Raw genomic sequence first — 17145 nt, 5'->3', positions numbered from 1 at the left:
AAACGTTGCTAATAAAGAGCTTTTCTTTTCACCGCTTTACCGATTGGAGTGCCGCTTCATTCTACAAGTCTATATATATATATATATATATATATAGGCTAAGGCAGGGGGCCAAACCGCCCCTCGAGATCTGCAAACAGTTCATGTTTTCCAGAACACCTGTTGATTTGTAGAATGATCTGTTTCAGAACACCTGTTGATCTGTTGAATGTGTCAGTTAGGAATAAGGAAGCACATCTTTGAAAATGTGAGTCAGTATAACTTCATCTGTGCACCAGCTAGGTGGTCTGGCAAATGTGTACTCTTGGCAGAGGTGCCGATTTATGTTTTTGTTGAGCCTGTTGAAAGGCTCAACAAGCAAATACAGTGGCCCGGCATTGGGACTCTGGAGTTACGGGCACGTGGGAGCTTATTAATTCCTGTGGGTGCTCGGGCCCTTGAGCACCCACAGAATCGACACCTATGACTCTTGGTAGATCCCGAATACTGGTTTGGTCACCCCAAGCTAAGGAGAATTGAAGGAGTGTCAAGGATGTGTAGACACAGCTGTGGGCTGTGCTGAGTTGTGTACAATGGATCTATTGCATCAGGTCAAGAGCTGCATAAGCAAAAGGTAGGGAGAGTTCCAATTACATACACACACACATATACACACACACACACACACACACACAGATAGTGTCTTTTAGGTCAAACAAATTGCTAATTTAAATACCTTCTACGAGAACATGAAAACTGCGCTGATCAGAGCCCAACTGATTTTTGGCTGCACAGTGGTATATCCCATGATCCTTTTCAGTAACATTCGTAATCTTCAGTACTTTTCCATAACTCTCGAATACCACATGATGCCTTAGGGAATTATCTCCTTCCTTTCTCCATTCAATCGTAGGTGAGGGTCTAAAAACATTCGGTTGTTAGCAATTGTTGATTCTTATTTATTTTAAATTGATCCCATTCAACGTAGGGTTTTAGGGGCTGAAACAGATATTTACTAAAAGTTTATTTTTGATATTTATTTTTAAACGTGTGTGGTTTAGTCCTGGAAGTAGAATATCGATTTACATTGATTTCTATTTATTTTAAGATATAACATTGCAATTTGATTTATAGTGTGCTGGAATATGAACCAAATCCACAGGCCTTACATGGAAATGATATGAAGCCTTATATTTGCTACACAATCCAGCACATACAGAAAATCAGGGCAGATATAATATAACAGAGTATTTATGGGAACACGCAATTTAATCACAGAAGGACAATAAAGGAACAATTAGGCAATTCAGGAATATAGCTTTGCTCGGGCGGAGATAGAACTGGTTGTTAAACCTTCATCTACTTTACATGGTCACTCAGAATCTTTCTGGTTGTGTTTCTTCAGTTAATTTATAGACATTCTGCATGGGTCTTACACATTGTAGGAATGGTAAACTATAATATCAATAAGACAGATGAGAGACTTCCACAATAAACAATGAGATTGACTGGAGCCACACTTCAACATCAATATCCTCATTCAGGGCTGCCACTAGGAATTTTGGGGCCCAGGACTGATTCCCCCCACCCCCCCATCTCCCCACCCCTCGATTCATTTACCACCCGACTCCTGCTGCAGATCTTGGAAAACACAGGCTTATTCAATGCAGGATGCCGGCAGCAAATTAAAATTCTCCGATTGGATCAAAAGCTGGTGCATCATTTTAATTGGCTACTGGCGTCCTGCACTGAGGAAGCAGGTAGGACAGTGGAGGCAGTGGGGAAGGGGGGGGTTGTGTTGGGCAAAATGAGCAGCCTGAGCCCTTCCAGAGGCCAGGGCCCGGGACAGCTGTACCCATAGCACCCCCTGTCGGCGGCCATGTCCTCATTTGAAATGTTGTATTTCCATATCTTCATGTAGACCTAGGTGGTCAAACAGGAAACGCATAAGGTAACACAATGCACACCTCTGATAAACATGAATAAAATAGATAGTAAGGTCTATTGGGGCAGGAACTGATGAGATTTACTAAGTATTGTCTGTATTATTATGTGTGTGTTACTTTACACAATTTTTTGAACACCGCACACTATGGAGCATATTCAATGCCGTTTAGGTGAGCTATGATGGCAATCAGTGCCTATTGCTCGCTGTCATAACCACCCTCCGTATTCATTGCTCCCCCTACACCCACTGTTTCCACCTCGTCTGTTCCCTGAGGTGAGGTGGAAGCGGCGAGTGTGGCCATCAAAACGGCGAGGCTCGTCGCTAAGTCCAGTGGGCTCCCTGCATTTGCGGCGAACCTCGCTGTTCAGGAGAATCCTCTGACGGCGAAGATTTCCCTGGAACATAGAATATGGTGAGTGGCCGGAGAGGGGACTGGACGGCAAGGGTGGCTTTTCCTTGCCAAAAAAAAGCCATCCTCGCTGTATAAACCCTCCAACCCATCCGCTCGCCGAGAGCATTGAATATACCCCTATGTGTGCATACAGAAAAGCTATAGCTGTAATGAGACTTGTCCCTTTACTTAAACTAGAAACAAAATTAAGATGGAATAAGCAGATGAATTAATAAATAACCTGTAATGAAAATAGTCTGTGCAGCTCCTGTTTGCAGAACTTACATTAAAAAGAAAAAAAAACACCAAAAAAACCTTGGACGTAAGAGTTTCTATTTACACAAAATGTGTTATACTGTACATACAAACTATGGTGCCGAGAGAACTGCACAATACCTGAAGCATTAATAATTACTCCACACCCAAAGATCCAATAATTGCTCTACATCCAGAATGCTTATATACACAAAGCTCCAAGAATTCCTCCATACACGATTTACCAAGAGTTTGTCTACACCAATAGATCCGAGAAGCCCTCTTCAATCCGTTAGATCCAAGAATCCTTCTATACTTAAAGAACTAAAAATCAATCTATACCTAGAGATTCAAGAATGGTTCTACACCCACATAGTCAAGAATTAGACTACAACCATTTAAATATCCAACAATTAAAGTTGTGCAAGGACATACAGTATAGGTTTTGGGTTTAGATCTAATTCATCACTGTGTTTTGGTTTTGGCAAACTATTTGTTTTTTTTTTTGTTCATTTAAAAATCAAGGGGGAACACTTTGATAATCATCAATAAAAATAGCTGAAATAATGTAATGTTTGCAATCCAAAAACTTAAATTTGGATATAAAGGGGGAAATTTACTAAAGGAAATTTGTAAAAAAAATAGGTGTATTTGTATCCAGAAATACACTTATTTTTTACATTTACTATCCCGAAAATACGGCAATTCGTATTCGTATTGATAGCACATCAATACGAATTCGAATTGCCGTATTTTCGGAATAGTAAATGTCAAAAATAAGTGTATTTCTGGATACAAATACACCTATTTTTTACAAATTTCCTTTAGTAAATTTCCCCCAAAATCTGTACCATTGGAAATTCTAAACTGGAAGTAGGTGCCTATTTGTGAGATCCAAACGTTTAAGTCGGATACACAAAATTCGGATGCCTTCAGATTTCTGGAGAACCAAACTGAATACTACATCCAAAGATCCAAGCACACAGTAATTCTTCAATAAAAATGCTTCAAGCACACAATAATTCTTCAATAAAAATGCTTCAAGCACACAATAATTCTTCTATACAAATAACCAATAATTTCTATATGCCCAAAGAACCAAGAATACATCTACACCAAAGAGCCAGAACAAGTTTCAAGTTGCTGCTGGAAATGTTACAATTCTTTGTGCATGAAACTTACAATCCTTCTGCGATGCACTCTAGCATCAGGACTTCTCCTTTCAGTGCTGTGATTGGCTTATTCATTCCTCCTTGAGTTGTTAATATTGTTGGTGCTCGATTTTTGATGGAATCACCTAAATATATAACAAAATGTACATAGCAATATATTAAAAAACAGTTTACAGTTCTCCCAGCCACCTGCCTTACTGACAATTGTAGCCCCTGCTTTCCCTACCCTATGTTCTTCCTTTAACTCTTGAATGTTCACTTTCACAGAGGATGTCAGATCACCTGTAGTGCTACAACCATCTCTGTTTGACCCTCTACATGCGTAGTCAGACAATGCATAACTTCACAGTCTGTCTAACTACACAAACTAGACACCTCTATCAACCTTTTACCTTTAACCTTTAACCTTTTCCTTATAGTCATTATGGAATATTTTGCTTGGAGTGACACTTAATAAATATATATTCGAAAACTTTCCAATCAAGGTTCCGTTTAAATTATCTTTGTTCCCTTCAGATTTTCTTTGGCATGTTTATATGGCAGGATAAGTATGAGATATATTCAGGACACTAAGCTCAGTCATCTTTTGTCCTGACTTACAGGATATAGGGGTAGATTTATTAAGCTCGGTGAAGTGATAAAGTGTCTGGTTTTTATCACCGGCCAATCAGCTCATACTTGTAATATTTCAAACCAAGCCTGTAACTTCACAGTTAATTGCTGATTGGGCAGTGATAAAAATTAGACACTTTATCACTTCACCGAACTTAATCAATCTACCCCTTAGCCCAGGCATGTCCAAAGTCAGGCCCGGGGGCCAATAGTTGCCCGTGCTGTCATTTCAAGTGGCCCGCAACCTCCAGCTAGAAGTGGGCAGAGCATCAGATGTGGGAAGCACAACACAGGACACTAAAGGTGGTGCACCGCCTTTACCTTGCTGTCTGCTGCAGTGAGGAGGTACCGGCCGCCACAGTCAGATGTGTTTGGTGTCCTACCCCAGCTGCTGCAATTGTATATCACCCTACTCCACAATCACAGTGACAGCAGTGTTTGGGGAGGGGGGCAGCAAGGGGGAAGCTTGCTCCCATAACATGCAGAGTGGAGGAGGGCAGCAGTGGGAGCCCAAGCATCTCCTGTCCTTGCAGTGCCTGCTTTGCCTCTCCTTCCTCTGGCTCACACAAGGGGCTGGGGAACATACATAGAAGGGAGGGGTCAGAGTGGGGGACATACAGTGTAGGAGGGACAGGCTGGGGGACATACAGTGAATGGAGGCAGTGATGGCCATTCAGAGAAGGGGGAGCAGGGGGAGGCTGGGGGACATACAGTGAATGGGGGCAGAGTGGGGTACATAGTGAATGGGGGTCATACAGTGAATGGGAGTCATACAGTGAAGGAGGGTCAGGCTTGGGGACATACAATGAATGGAGGCACTGATGGTTAAGAGAAGGGGAAAATGCTGGGGGGCAGAGTGAATGGGTGCAGAGTGGGGAATATACAGTGAATGGGGGACATACAGTGAATGGGGGCAGGCTGGGGGAAATACAGTGAAGGGGCAGGCTGGGGGACATAGAGTGAATGGGGGCAAAGTGGGGGACCATTCTGATGTGATTAATGATTCAAAGAATGTCAGGCTGAATGGTCGGCCCCCACACATTTACACTTCACCAGATCTGGCCCTCATCACAAAAAGTTTGGACACCCCTGCCTTAGCCTCAAATAATGGGCCGAAATATAACACTCCATTGTGAAGCACCAAATTTTCTTTGGAATTTCTTTTCAGTATTTGTTTTCCAGTCTATTAAATTACTCTTAGCTAAATGTAAAACAAATCTGTCTACTTATCCTCTCGCCTGCTTTGGTGACATCTGCATTTTACCTGGGGTGTAAGTCTGTCTACATGTAGTGCCCTTGAGTCAACTCCAGTATGAATTTCACCATTTCCTGGAATACTTTGCTCAATGCTTTTCTGATATTTGTAAGCAAAACTGTCCTTAATCTTAGCTTTCTGCTGACATGAATTGATATCCTGAGAAGACCCCTTGCTGGTTCTTTATCAACCTCAAATCATTTTAACACTAACACAAACTTTTGGCACACCTTCTTAATGCAACTAAAGGTGCGTACACATGGATAGATTTGGCCAACGATTCAATCTCGTTAACGATTTCCTCTGAACTTCCTGCACAAACGATTTGATGTTTGAAAGATTGAGCAAACAATTACATATGAACGATTGATCTTTAACGGAGGTGGAGGGAGCCGGTCAATTAGCCTTACCAAATCGTTCATCGTGCATATACATGAAACGTTTGGTACACATCGCTAACGATTGGTCGCTGATTTTTCTGCATGCAGGAAAGTTCAGCGACCTCTACCAATGACCGTCGGATACGCACATCGTCCGATATATCGTTCATACACACGATTTGAGCGATTGGTCGTTTCAAACAGTCAGGAATGCCCAATTCTTTTGCTAAATCTATCCGTGTGTACGCACCTTAAACTTTGGATTATCACCATATGGAAGACACATTCCTCCTTCTCAATACAATTTGTTGTGTGACCTCTATGGAATGCATAACCAAACTTCACAACAAAGGTAACAAGTTCCTTCTGTAATACAGAAGGGGTTGGTCTACCGTGATGGTGTATATTGATGCCACTTCTGCTGGCAGAAAGGGTTAATTTGTGGAGTCCTGTGCTACAGTGTAATGTGACACTAAATGTATTGCACAAATTTGAGGTAAAAAACTGATTTATTCAGCACAATTTCACAAATGCATAAATGCATGTAAAATGGGAAGGGTGAGGGGGTGGTGGGTTTCTTCTCAATGCCTTGCAGGAAAGGGGTAAAGGGAATTCTAGGTTTGCACAAGGTAATGATGTATAGATGTATATATTTCACAGATGATTAACTGTGTGAAACAACTTGTGGATCAAACCATGACAGTCAAAAAATGCACCATGAGATGAAACTGCAGTATATTTAATGCTAAAAATAAAAACTCCTTACCACGTTCGATATTGAGCGTCATTGGCGTCCTCTGTGCCATGTGTCTGATTTTGGAATATACAGCAACGCAGCAATACTCTATCTTGCTATCCGTGTACGTTACATGTGAAAAGTATAATTTCCCATCAAGTCCAACGGATACACGTTTGCTTTGAGGAATCTGACGTAGATCTGAAATAAATCAGGTATACAATAACCACCATTGGAGTACTGAATGGTATAATTTACAAAGCATGGGGCCACACACCCAGGGAGAACTCCCACCTGTAAGTGTATTTCATTACCACTCGCTAAGCATCGGTCCTTCGCTGCTAAGCGAGCAGCTTAACGCCACCTGTCCAAACACCGGCCTCCCGCAGCCGCTGATTCCCCTCAGTAACATGCAAGGGGATGTGTATGGAGAACATATCCCCTCACATGAGTCCGCTAGCAGAAGGAATCATTCGCTGGTCACCAACCATCGTATGATTTTTCCTGCCCTCTCAAATAAAAGTCATTCTCAACTGACTTTTATTTCCGAGTGCTAGGATAAAGACAGGACGTCAACCGCCCGCCCCCGCAGGCATCAACCCAAACTCTGGGCATTCCCATGGGGGAGCCCTGTTTTCACCCCTGTCCTCCCCTGTCCCTCCCCACAGCGAACAGCCTAGCGAGTGTGTAACTCGCCGAAGCCATTCGCTATCGGGGTTTGTACATGCCCAGATATGCACATGCGCAAACTCCGACCATCGGGGCAGGGGCCGAATTCGGATTGCTGCGAGCGATCCTGAATTGGCCCCCAAGTGACCTGTACTTGGCTTTAATGGGGCCTAGGGAACTGACCAATTTGGGTGTAGTAAAGGCGTACAGGCAGAGATACTTTTATAACAGTAAGGTGGAGGGGGTATTGTAGCGGCAGAGTATTTACTGGGCGGAGTCTGATGACATCATACTGTAACTCAGCAGATATACAGATAGAAATGACATTAACATCATTAGTAGTACATTATAGGAGTACACAATGTGAGAGATAAATATACTTTGTATGACAAAGAGCTTAATGTCAGTTATGGCATATGAATTTGGCAGGAGGCCAATTATGTCAAACTGGAATTTTGTTTTCGGGTCATTGTTTGATCTTCTAGTAAGTGTATTTTATTAATTAGTTTTGGATATTTTAATATTGAAAATGAAGATGGAAAGATATTTTAGGACTAGTTGATGGACAGGATTTCATATACCGGTAAGTCTGATGACATTAAACTCAATGCACTTAGATATACTGAGCAAGTTGACTACTCCTCTGATGACGCAGGCTACAAGCATCTCTACTGACGGTTGAAGGATATTTGATCAAAGGATTTATCAATGACATATTCTACAGCAGGGATCGCCAACCCGTCGCTCGCGAGCGACGGGTAGCTCCCCGGGTGGCAAGTGGTAGCTCGCCTGACCTCTTGGCGGCAGGAGGTCAATGGCGCAAGAAAGCGACCTCCTGCTGCTCCCCTTCCGACGTGCAGCGGTTGTTGCTTGGCGGCAGGAGGTCACCGCCGCAAGAAAGTGACCTCCGGCTGTAAAGTTGCTCACTTTGCAGCCGGAGGTCACTTTGTTACTGCGTGAGATCACTGGCCGCGGCGCGCCTTCTGCTACAGTTGTAGGACACATGCTGGTGCTGCACTCCATCGTCGGGGCTGCTTCACTGGACCGCGGGGCAGCTCCCAGGGCCTCCTTCACTACCTCCTCTCCCCGGCAGCAGCAGGAACAACAATGGTGAGTTGTTCTGCTGCTCGGAAATTCATTGGGGCAAATGTGTTTCTGGCACTGGGGGCATATGTATTGCTGGGATTGTGGCACTATTGGGGGCATACCTGGCACTATTGGGGGCATGTGTATCTGCCACTATTGGGGGCATACCTGGCACTATATTGGGGGCATATGTGTATCTGCCACTATTGGGGGCATGTGTATATATGGCACAGCATCTGTTCAGAGAGGCTGGGGGCATGGCCTTTGGCACGTGCCGATGTCCCTTATCCTCTGCCTCCAGCGTTGGGAGGTATGTATTCAGCATATTGGACATTGCAGTGTGTGGCATATCGTGTCTGGGGCATTGTGGTATGGGGCATAGGGCCTTATTCTGGTTGGTGCGGCCGGGCCGTACGCGTACGTTCCGGGGTTTTTTATGATCTGCGCATGCGTACATTCGCTAATGCGCAGGCGCGAACACTCCACAACGCTTACGGACGGGTCTCTACGTGCGAAAAAACCTGTACGCGAGTGTACAGGCATTGGGTGCGGCATAGGGGCGTGATGAGGGGAGCGGCCGAAATAATGAGGGAAAATGGGCGTAAACATGGGCGTACACGGGGGTGTGCACCAAAAATGAACGGTGCTACTACCGCACGATCGACTAAAGCACCGTTCATTTCGGACACAAAACAGGCGGCCGCCAACCGCCATCTCAAACCACCCCTACAGATACCGCATGCCAGCGTGCGCCTGGGTTTGCTAATTTACGCTGATTACTACCAAACACATACACCTGAATGTAATAACCAATGCTGCAGTCTATTAAGTCCAAACCATGATTTCACTACCTGCAAGCCACACACAGCACTCAAACACATTGGAAGCTTATCTTTCTATACTTCTCTACATTTAACGGTTTGTTTAATTTAAGGTAAGAATCTTTTTAAGACCTGCTTATATATGCTAAGGTAGGTATTTGTTAAACAGTTAGACACATTCACTACGTTCTTTCATAGACTTTACACAGTAGCACACTCAATCTACACAAGTCGACATGTGTCAACGTGTTCACTCTAATACAAACATAGGTTTTGTATTTATGATACAATAACATAAACCACATCTAACACCTACAAAGGATGTTTCAGCAATGTTTTAAGCCCATGGCCACTATTTTGCACATTAATTAATTCAATCAATTAATTCATTTTCATAATTATAGTTGAAAGGCAAGATTTGCAGGTCCATATATGTGAAGGGTATGCCAGCGTACACGGACGTACGCTCACTCTCACGAGCGGTGACATAAGCTGACTTTTCTATTGAATACAATAGGGACCCGTCCGTGCAAGCTGGCGTACGCTCAGATAGCCGCAAGAAGTCGGTGGGAAGACGGACGAGAGACGTCCGTAAACGGTGGCGTACGCGCAATTGTACGCCAGTTGTCGGAGTGTAAGGGCTGGCCCGTCCGTGTACGTTGGCGTACGCTCAATTGTACGCCACTCCCCTTTGACGTTGTTTCTGGCCGTACGTATGCGGCTGAGTTGTGGGTGGACTTAACCCCAACGGCCGCGTGCGGATAGCGTACGTTAATAGCGAACGTACGCACGTTTGGCCGCTACGATCAGAATAACCTCCATAATGTGTCAGGGGCATTACAGTGTGTGGCATAATGTGTAAAGGGCATTATTTGGTCATTAGGCAGATTTCCTTCTTTTTTTTTATTTTAGTATCTCTTCGGGTGGCGTATTTTGCCGCGAGTAGCTCACGCCCCAAAAAAGGTTGGAGACCACTGTTCTACAGGGTAAGAATGGATTCAAACATTTGATTGTCCTTCACCATTGTGAGTTTCAATTGTATCATTTCATTCTAATTGGAGATGTATCAAGTCCTAAAAAGAGAGATAAACTGGAATAGTTGTCCAAAGCAACCAATCAGCTTCTATTTGTCATTTCAAAGACTGTGCTAGATAAATTACAGCTGGAAACTGATTGGTTTATTTGGAAAACATCTCTACTTTATCTCTCTCCAAGGCTTGGTACATCCCCCTATGTATGCTGGGCTCCCAGCGTTATATAATTAGCCTTTTCCAACAATAAATTAAAAATCTGAGATAGGATTAAGAATAGGGAAAGATATTTATACCACTCTTTTTTTTCCTCTTACTTGATCCTGAGGTGCGCCGTGGCTTCAGCACCCATTCCCTTCCCTAGGGAAGGGAATACTTCCACACTAGGAAGGTCACTGTCAAGGCATTCTGGGGTGCAATTTTGGGAGCGATTTTGGCAATCATTCACTTATGCCAAACAGATTTCCTCCTTACAGAGGGGGACACAGCGGGGCACCACCATAGTATGTGATACAACCAACCAAGGTATCAGACTCATGGCATCACATATGACAGGGATGGGGAACCTTCGGCCCTCCATCTGTTGTGGAACTACACATCCCAGCATGCCTTTTTAAAGTTTTGCTATGTGACCATGCTACAACTGTTGCAGGGCATGCTGGGATGTGTAGTTCAACAACAGCTGGAGGGCCGAAGGTTCAACATCCCTGACATACGACAATGTGTACAAACAGGAATCGGGATTATATAATACACTGACTCCTGTAGGTGAAGAGCCATGGGTCTTATTTCTCTAACATTCCTTACTGAACTTTTCATATGTGAGACATGCCAGTTAGGCCCCTTCAATTATACAGTAAGGCCCTTATTCTGGTTCACTTGCAAGGCAAATTCCTTCTCAAATGGAGAAAACCATATGCACTGCAGGGGGCAGATGTAACGTGCAGAGAGAATTAGATTTGGGTGAGTTATTTAGTTTCTGTGCAGGGAAAATACTGACTGCTTTATTTTTACACTGCAATATAGATATCAGTTTGAAGTAAAACCCCACCCAAATGTAATTCTCTTTGCACAAGTTACATCTGCCCCACCTGCAGTGCACATGGTTTTGAACATTTAAGAAGGAATTTACCTTTGCAAGTGAACCAGAATAAGGGTCTAAGTTATACTGTACAATAGTTTTGCCCCTGTTCAAGAGGGATTTACATGATAAAAATAATATACATTACAAACAAATCATCTTCATGTTCCGCTGTGCACGCTTACCAGGCGTCATCCAATGTATACTGACTGGATTAATACCAGACGGGGGTTCACAAGTTAAAACCAAAGGGTCCCCCTCTTCTAATTCCACAGGTGGGATATCTTCCTTGGGGAATATGGGATCTCCTAAAGAGTAAGAAATTATTATTGAAACTCATTTCTACTTCTTGACAGACAATTTCATCAACTTTTACATTGTTTGCATGTATAATCATTGTTCAGTGCTACAGATACTTGGTAGTGCCAGGGCCAGCAACAGGGGGTACTAGGAGTACACTTGTTAGCGGCCTGTTCTGTAAGGGGGTGTCAGAGCTGATGATCCCATCCAAGACTTCAGTGAGAGCTTCATACTTAACTTACCACTTGGTATTTAATTGTACCGTCAGTTTGTCCCAGTACATAAGCCATAGTGGCTGAGTGATTTAAATAGGTCTTAGAGCATGTTTGATCTCCATATAAATGGCTGCTCCCATAGGTTAATGGGGCCCTGCATGTTTAATTTTTAATGGACTTTACAATTTCTGATGGTGGCTCTAGGTGGGGCCAAATAAATAAATATTAAATATTAATATGGTACTTGTGTACTATCACGGCGCCCATCGCATCGCAGACCATAAGGCATGCGAAGGTATGCGATGCGACGAGATGTCCCCCGATGTCATACAATGTTAAAATTGTATAGCATTGTATATGGCATACAATGCCATACAATGCGATGCGATTTTAAATTGTATAAGCACCCTAATGGGGGCTTACAATGTTAAATGCAACCCCACGCCACCCCCACTATGAACGTGAACCTGAAGCGTGGCGAGTGCAGCGAGCCCGCGCGGGGCGTCGGTACGCATCCTACGACCTTTTCATACCCCCACTATCCACGTCGGCGTGGAGTTGACTTTATATAGTGTGGCGAGCGCAGCGAGCCACCGAGCCCGAAGCGTGGTGAGCACAGCGAGCCCCCCAAGGGGACGCGGAATACATGTAAAGTAATACGCGTCCCCTCGCGGGGCTCGGTGGCTTGCTACGCTCGTCACACTATATGAAATCAACTCTACGCCGACGTAGATAGTGGGGGTATGAAGAGGTCGGAGGACGTGTACCGCTGCGCTCGCCATGCTTCAGGTTCACGTTCATACTGGGGGTGGAGTGGGGGTGCATTTAACATTGTAAGCCCCCATTAGGGTGCTTATACAATTAAACATCGTATAGAGGGCTTATAAAATTTTAAATCGCATTGCAGTGCATCGGGTGTATGGCATGCGATGCGATTATATGGTGTGCGACCAAATATCGTGGGCGCCGTGCTAGTACACAAGTACCATTAATATAAACAACAACAGCGCAAGTTCCTAAACTCTGTGGTATTTAAACTGTGCACATTTTTTTCTACTTCAAGTAGAAGGAAAAATAGGAAGATGTTTACAGTAAACAACTAGCACAGCCCCAGAAATAGGTCCATTTAAATGTATTCAATAACTGAAGCTCTTAGGTGGAAATGTAATGAGCAGCAATTTGTGAAATTGCACAGACTGTAAAATGGTGTCATTTATTTAATTAACTAGGCTGAAACGAAGTGCATGTTTGTTTTTTACTCTATTTTGTTTATCTTCAGATTTTCTGGTATTTATAGAGCGATCCGATAGTTATTCCAGAGAGAATATTTTTGGTCCTTATTCAGAGTTATTCACAATTTTAAATTGAGAGTTTTTTCAGTCTCAATTTCTGCAAATTCTTCTGCATCAAGATTCACTTGATGTTCTCAAATTAATGATTCACTATTAGTGGGAGCAAATGGTTGATTGTAATATGTTCAAATACATTAACAGATTTTAATTTCAACCAGCCAGATTGGAAAGATAACACTGGCCAACAAAATTATTATTTTTTTCTATAGTCAAGGATATTTGAATGAATTAGTGGTAATTTGATGGTACTGATTCCAAATATGCCATTAGTTTTCCCATATTGGCTCTAGTTTTTGAGAAATTGCATACACCCTGAAATTGAACATTCCCCATAAACGCTTTAGACCTTCTTGTCTTAGCAGATGTGTTTTGATCTTCATTGTGTTCTTACTTAATCTGGAACTTTTGTTTTTTCAAGGGAAGCTATGGCTGTTGGGGCTGCTAACATCATTAATGAGCCATTGATTGATTAAGAAAAGATCATACTTCCACCTCTCCATATAAAGTTCGGATTAATGAAGCAATTTGTGAAGGCCTTGAATAGAGATGGAGATTGGGTACTTGTGTAATAACTGGGAGCCCGATTTTGAGATCGGGTCGAAAAAATCGCATCGCATGCAACCAAATCGCATGCGATGCGATCGACGCGATTTTCAATAGGAATTAATGTTAAAATGGTCCTGTTCATTTCCCCACTATCCAAGTGGGCATAGAGTTGATTTTATATAGCGTGGCTTGCGCAGCGAGCCACCGAGCCCGAAGCGTGGCGAGCGCAGCGAGCCCAGCAAGGGGACACGGAATACATTTTAGGTAATCCGCGTCACCTCGCCACGCTATATAAAATCAACTCTATGCTCATTTGGATAGTGGGGAAAAGAACAGGACCATTTTAACATTGAATCCTATGGAAAATCACGTCGATCGCATCGCATGCGATTTGGTCGCGATGCGATGCGATTTTGCCGAAAATCGCATCGCATCTGATTGTATGCCTTAAGTTAAGGCATACAATCAGATAATCGGGCACCCAGATATTACACAAGTACCGGAGATTGCTTCCAGTATATTTGCAGGTCATTTCCAGGATTAAGCATAGAAAAAAGAAAAGCTGGTGTCTTTAATGGTCCGCAAATTCGAAGGCTTGTAAATGACTGTAATTTCATAAAATATATTAACCCTGTTGAATCTTCTACCTGGACCAGTTATGTTTCTGTCATTAAGGATTTTTGGGGAAACAACAAAGCAGAGAATTATCAAGAGTTGGTTGAAAACTTGCTAAAGAATTTGCAGAAAATAGGTGCAAATATGAGCATAAAAGTACACTTTCTTTACAGTCACTTGGAAAAGATTTGCAGTTAATTTAGGCGACTATAGTGAGGAGCAAGGTGAGAGATTTCACCAAGACATAAAAGTGATGGAGGAAAGGTACCAGGGTAGATGGGACAGGAATATGATGGCTGACTACTGTTGGGGTCTTATGCGTGACTCTGAGGATCACTCTTATAAAAGAAAATCATACAAGCAGTGTTTTTTAAAAGCAATAAATGTCAAATGTTTACCATGTTTATATGTTGTTTCATGATTAAATAAATATTCATTATGAGTATATTGGGTTTCATTTGAAGAGATTTGTAGTAACTTCTGAATGCTAAGCAACACTGTTCTGCATGTACAGAATGTAATACACGTATTACTGTACTTCATTGGGTACCCAATTATCTCAAAGAATAAAGACCAATCTGGAAAAACTAATGTCAGATTCAGAATCAGCACCCTCAAATTACCCCAAAGAGACTCAAAAAATAAAAGACTATTTACGGAGTGTTGACCAGTGTAATCTTATAACACTGGGATTAAAATGGTCACGCCACAAGTAAACCACAGTAATACAGGTCTGAAGGACTCTGAGTTCTGTGTGCTGTGACTTATGTGGTAAAGCTCATAATTTGACTGTGTCTGATGGTCACAAATGGCGAAATAATACCCGCTTTTTTAAGGTGTCTGTACATATATTATTAAAAGTTGTACTAAAAAGTCCTCTTTGTGTCTGCTTTTCTCATTTGACATGCTCCAATCCACTTGAATAATTCTAAACTGCTCTATCTGTCCATTAATTGTAATGTGTGTCCAGTGTGCACTGCAATATTTCGCATTTTTCTGTACCGTCCGTGAGGCCATACCTCTGGTTTCAGCCCAGTCTTATCTCTGTTAGGTACAACATTCGGGGGAGCTACAGTCAATTTGTTGATGCAGCAGATTCAGAGCAAGGAGGCAAAGGTGTAACTTTCTTTTGGATGTACGGTATTTTAAGAGTCTGTTTGTGTCCAGCACTGAGTGAGGCCCTTTGTGTCTATTTAAATGCTGCACCTTTTTTTATTGCGTATTGCACACATGGAGAATCTGTGCTTTAACATACCTGGGACGATGAAGGATGTCTCCTCTGAGACAGCCGTGCCTAGTTTGTTTGAGGCGTAACAGCGATATGTTCCATTGTAGGATGAAATTTTGCCATCGTTATGGATGGTAAATGTACCAGAATCATCCATGGTCTTTACATTCTGGTCCGTAAATGGGTTGTATTGAGCCCCGTCCTTTGTCCAGTGATAACTGAAAGAAAAATGTATCCATGTTACATTTAAACTAGAAAAAGTAAGTGATATACTTTTAATGCACAGCACATATTGAAGTTATGAATTGTACTCCTGCTTGTTCCTCCTCCACATACTGCACATGCACAGGAGTTACCTGTATTTGTATTAATATCCCTGTCTTTAAAATGACCTGACTAAACATACTTACCATCTTGCCTTCCCCCTCCTCTGGGGGGGAAGGGCAGCCCAATCAGTGCATAGCGGGCATGGCCCACACACAGGCTGTCTGGGGGGCCCATGGTGGCTCCACCACGTGCTACAGTGCAGAGGAAAAAAAGGCCTTCATAGCGGGCTATTCTGTATGCCTCATCGGGTCCTTCTCGGCCGAGAAGGGATGCGGGGCAGTAGGGGGATGTGAGAGACTTTCCTACCTTTCTGGAGCCCCCTGCCCATTCCGGGAGGGTAGATAATTATGCTTAACTCTTTGAGTGCCTAGTGAATTTGTCAAAATTGGTTTGAAAATTGCCAGGCAAAACTTTTTATTCATCATAATGACCAGTAATGTTTACCTTACATAGGAAATATAATCTTTTTTTACACAACATTTCTTATTTAAATTTATATAACAAATGTGAGCGATGCTGGTATTTTTAGCCAATATTTTGCACATCTCTCACAGAGCTGTTGCCATTTTTAGTGGATATTTTTACACATCTCTCACAGAGATGTTGCCACTCAAAGGGTTAATAGGTTAAATCTGCTGAGTCAGAGGATGTTGAATTAAAATGAGCTGGTTTAATTAAAATCTTGTGCATAGATAACAAAGAATGAATTGCAAAAACTTTTTGTAGAAACTGAAATAAACGAGACAATAATTCATAAGAGATTTATTTTAGAATAATATAATGAGAACGAGTCCAATGAAGATACTGTAAAAACTGAATGGAGTGAAGAGAATCCGAGGTAGATACTGGATTATGTTGTTATTGGAGATTGAGGAGGAGGCTTCCGGGTTACCCCTCGGTGGGACTGCAGAAATGTACTGAGACTGCAGAGGGGCTGTAAGGGACAGATAGGAGATGTAGCAAGTGGAGAGGTTAACAGGTAGGAGTTGTGCAGAGAGGCTGGAAGAGACAGGTAGATGTACTGTAGGATGTACTGATTGGAGGGAGGGGGTAGGAGCTGTAGGGTAGTGAGTGGAGGGCTGGCAAGAAAGAGCAATGGAAAGAGGCTCGGTACTTGTGTATTTTGGCGGCGCCCGATTTCAGCAT

The 17145-nt window shown here is 42.7% G+C and overlaps 1 protein-coding gene across 6 annotated transcripts in view; it reads right to left on the bottom strand.

Moving 5' to 3' along the window:
- The window catches only part of CHL1 (cell adhesion molecule L1 like), a 170708-nt gene that overhangs the window by 47552 nt on the left and 106011 nt on the right, over positions 1-17145 (bottom strand). For all 6 annotated transcript variants that reach the window (XM_083156373.1, XM_083156369.1, XM_083156370.1 and 3 more), the window contains 5 exons: positions 15700-15890; positions 11602-11724; positions 6759-6929; positions 3756-3870; positions 716-900 (listed from right to left, as the gene is read on the bottom strand). In XM_083156373.1, the coding sequence (XP_083012499.1) occupies positions 716-900; positions 3756-3870; positions 6759-6929; positions 11602-11724; positions 15700-15890 (785 nt within the window). The remainder of the gene's footprint in view (positions 1-715; positions 901-3755; positions 3871-6758; positions 6930-11601; positions 11725-15699; positions 15891-17145) is intronic.

The sequence above is a fragment of the Crinia signifera genome, chromosome 8, assembly GCF_055691185.1.
Source record: "Crinia signifera chromosome 8, ASM5569118v1, whole genome shotgun sequence".
NCBI lineage: Eukaryota > Metazoa > Chordata > Amphibia > Anura > Myobatrachidae > Crinia > Crinia signifera.
Note: the sequence above shows the minus strand (reverse complement) of the source record. Positions and strands in the feature narration are given on the sequence as shown.